Raw genomic sequence first — 4,075 nt, forward strand, 5'->3', positions numbered from 1 at the left:
AGCGCTACCTGCGGCTGTTCACCGTCAGAAGTTCCCAACCCGCAGATGTTTCTAAGAACACAGGTGGATTATTATTATGTTGTTTCATGTGGCTCATCAAAGACCATTCATTATTTTGCGACACACGCCTTTCATTGGTAGGTCATGTGTGTTACACAGTGAAATTCCACAATACCAACCAACTTGCCTCCTTGTTTCACGGTACACGGTTGCATAACTGTTCTATTACATGACAATGCAGATCAAATCGCGAATAGAGTTTAACCTTATTTTAGGTCGTAGCTCATGAGTGAATTGACCGAACGATTGCCACGTCTGACGCTATGGAGTGTGGACACATACTATGTCAAATAATCAATTTGAATATTTCTGTCAGTAGTACTGTACGAGGTCACTGGAAGCTCGATTCATGAGAGAAAAGATTTAAGCACTTCTGCGCAGTATCCATGAAAGCCCCAGAGGCGCTAATATTAGTCCCACTCGGGACCCTGATAAATACAATGGACGAGACCTCGAGTTGAAGCTGGGGGCAAGAGGCGGCCGGCTTACAGGAAAGTCGATGAGAATAGCCCCGGAAGGGCCCAGCAGCTCGTCAACAGAGGAAGTTCGTTGTAGCTAGAGACTTATCATAAGAGACTCCAGCTAAGGGGGTGTGTCGGATAAAGCTGTTGACTTGGGTTACATTAGGGTGGGGAAACCTCCGTCCCTGGACGGAGTTTTCTCTAATATAAGAAGAGGGGAATTTTTCATGTATTTTGGGAGAGACATCAATGAACCTACAAGAATTGCAACCGCGCAACGCGACAGCGATCGCTTCGTCCAAAAATCCCTGTTACTTTGGAACATCCTCATCGGTTATTCTACGTGAATTCGCATTGACGCAACGCAGAGCATATGGAAACATGATCCCGGCAGACACTAGCGACTTGTTCTTGATCATGGGTCAGTGAGAAAATAAGAAAGTCGTTTCGAAGCTACAAGTAAAATGCGCACTAAGTTGGCATGTAACGGCCAACCGGTATAATCCGGGATTAAAAAAGCCCGGGATGAGCCTCAATGCTTTGAAAGACCACTGAGATTGTGTACGCATTAGACGGGCCGACTCGCAGGTGTGTACGCATTATACGGGCCGACTCGCGGGTTTCATTGAATTCTTGGCTGGGATTCTAACCCTCACACTCCTACTGCTCCGGCCCGCACCCCGATGAGTCGTAAATCATTAGCAGTACGTGTCGGCGTGTGATTTGCAGTATGACTGCACGGACATCGTACTAGCGTTAGAGTGGGACTGCATTTAACGTTGAAGCTTAAGCTCACGCGTATTTATGCGGCAACCGCTAGCGACGATTCAAGAGCCTCTCCATGCCTACAAGACGACGACGTCCGTACGACTACAAGCAAAAAAACTGGTATCACCCGCAATACCTTTTAACTCTAATTAGCCACCGTCCTCACCGTACACTTCTGTTTTCCACATTACACGATGAGACTGGCAGCTTTTGCTCTAGTTCCGCAGTTTGTGTTTGCTTTCGCACACCCCACCGAGGTAAAACGAGCCGCGACAAAACTTCCATGGATGAATCCAGTCAACTGCCCTGCTTTTAACGAAACTTGTATGGGAACAGAAGTGTTCTGCTCTATGATGCAAAATAAAGAGGCTTGCCTCGCCGAAAGGCAGTCCAAATCTCGAGCTGATTTGCGCAAGAATGGGCTGGAAACGACTGTCGGAGAATTAGACTCTCATGTGTACGGCAGTTCCGAGCGCGCAGGGCTATGACCTGAAATCGTCAAACGCTTTGTCGACGCCATATACTCCTGGGGTGCATCAAGAAGCTATGTATACATTACCGGCATATTACCGGCATATGAACTATGGAAAGAACGGGAGACAAATGGCAATCTGTATCAGCAATCAGGCTCGCAATTATCAATTTCTTAGCATCATAGCAACTCAACAGGTGTTACTGGCTGCTTCCTGTTCGGCTCTAGATTAGCCCTATATGCAAAGCAGTTGACTTCGTCTAGGTTATCACGCTGGAATAATATGGTCGCGAGCTTGAGGCGAGAAACAAGCTTGCTTTCCTTCTTTCCTCAGCTTTTAGATAGACAATCTTACGGCAGCCACATGTTCGATTCTGTCCCGTTGCCGGTTTCAATTTTTGTGACTTCTGGCTTTTTCCTTTCCTTCATTTCTAATACAAAGCAAAACTTCTTTTGTCATCAGATCAACCTCTGTCTAGATATTGAAGTCTTATTTTTGTCACATTATGAGGCTCATTGTTAACTAAGCTTGTCTGTGAAAATTGATTGCTGGTTTTTTTTTTCTATTCTTCAGAAGGGTTCATGTCATTTATCTTTAGTTTAGAAGTCTTCCCAGCCACCTGATGAAATCAGGGTGGCTGGCAGCCGCTGGCTAGACTCTCAAAATACTGATATTAATGATTTTAATGACATCCAGCAATTACGTCAAGTCTGCTTGTTCAACTAACAGAGGCAGCCTTATCCGACAGTTTTTGCGCCGACCCCAGGCCACCCAAGTCAAAAAGCTCTGTCGGATAATGCCTCTGTGGACTGAAGTCGCAGAATTTGGCGTAATTGCTTGTTGTCATAACGTCGGCTATCATGACTAAACTTAGCCAAAAAACAGATGCGGACGAAAGGAAGCTTTTGATATTCTAAAATACTGCTGCAGACTCTGCCTGCAGGACGTACAAGAAAAAAAAAACAATGATTTTTATGAAGAAGCTCAGTTAACAATCTCATAGCGTGACAGTTCCACTTGCGATGCTGTTCCGTTCGCCATACATCTACGGTCAACACATTTAAAATAGTTACATTATCATAAATCATTTGCATCCAGCAAACCACGATCGTACAAGAGCTTAGCCACTGGGTAAACTGCCCGTGCAAAATTGCTTCGCCTTTCTAGCACATAACGTGGTGTGATGTGATCAAATCCATTGATTGACACCCCAGATCGTTGTGGGTTGAAGGCATGAAGAACGTACGTCCTTGACCAGTCGGTCGCCCACGATGGAGAGTCCTCAGAATAGTTCCCCACGCCGGGAGAGTCGCCATCAGACGACGATAAGCGGGCGCCAGGTGGAATGTCCTCCATGTTTGAGGCTGAGTCCTCGTGAACCTCAAAAAGCTGAACGCAATCTTCGCTGTTCCAGCTACCAGGAGCGAAGGCTTCTCGTTCCATAATAAGCATCTCGCCGGGCTCGCTCACTAGCTTCTCCCCAACACGTGTTATAACATCATTGCTGTGGGTAGTCCAACCACCGTTGTATACTTGATGCATCTCTTCGGCCCAGAGATTGATCATCTTGCTGCCTTTCTTCGACATGAAGGTACCAGACATCACTTGTCCTCCAAGTTGCCTCCCGCCAATGGAACTGAAACCACTCTCGCGAAGCATCGTTATGTCTCGTAGTGGATGTGCATCAAAGTCGATATAGGTACCTCCGAACGCTCGAATAGCTTCGACCCGGACAAAGTCTGATTTGTGTTCCACGAGATTAATTTCCGCCCCATTGCCGGCGTGTGTCGGAACTGAAGCAGGCACTACATGAAGACTCGATATACCAAAAATGAGTCTACTCCATTTCCCAGATAGCCCATCTCGCGCTCGTTGAATGGTGCCTTGTGGGGCATCGGTGTGCAAGTATATGGCGTCAGGGTGCCAGTAGTACGAAGCAGCGAACACGGACAGGAAGTCGCTGAAGTCGAATGCAAGCTCGCTGTCAGGGTCTTTGAGGATGTAGACGAAGTGAACCAAGTTAGGAATAGGAATACCCTGTTCTGAGGGGTTCGTCTGAAAGTTATCTCTTGAAGGGTTGTCTTTAGACCTCAACACAAGGTATCCGGCGGTGGACGTGAAATCGTAAAAACACCAGAGCATTGTTAAGGCAGCCGTGGCAGTAAGACATTCGAAGGTGAAACGTATGAACCGACATGACAGACTTCTGGAGAGCATCTTGGCCCCTGTATGATGTAGAGAAAATTTGGCCTTCTAACATCTATTAGTTAGATTTGGTACCTACCTAGGTCGCAAAACTATGCTACAGACGGC

At 46.6% G+C, this 4,075-nt stretch overlaps 1 protein-coding gene across 1 annotated transcript in view; it reads right to left on the bottom strand.

Moving 5' to 3' along the window:
- Nucleotides 1–2,839: 2,839 nt before the first annotated feature.
- The window catches only part of MAA_00930 (glycosyl transferase), a gene marked incomplete at both ends in the record, with an annotated part of 3,272 nt that continues 2,036 nt past the window's right edge, over nucleotides 2,840–4,075 (bottom strand). The window contains one exon of the mRNA XM_007818928.2: nucleotides 2,840–4,015. Within this exon, the coding sequence (XP_007817119.2) occupies nucleotides 2,840–4,015 (1,176 nt within the window). The remainder of the gene's footprint in view (nucleotides 4,016–4,075) is intronic.

This window comes from Metarhizium robertsii (genome assembly GCF_000187425.2).
Source record: "Metarhizium robertsii ARSEF 23 chromosome Unknown MAA_Scf_8, whole genome shotgun sequence".
In the NCBI taxonomy this organism is placed as follows: Eukaryota; Fungi; Ascomycota; class Sordariomycetes; order Hypocreales; family Clavicipitaceae; genus Metarhizium; species Metarhizium robertsii.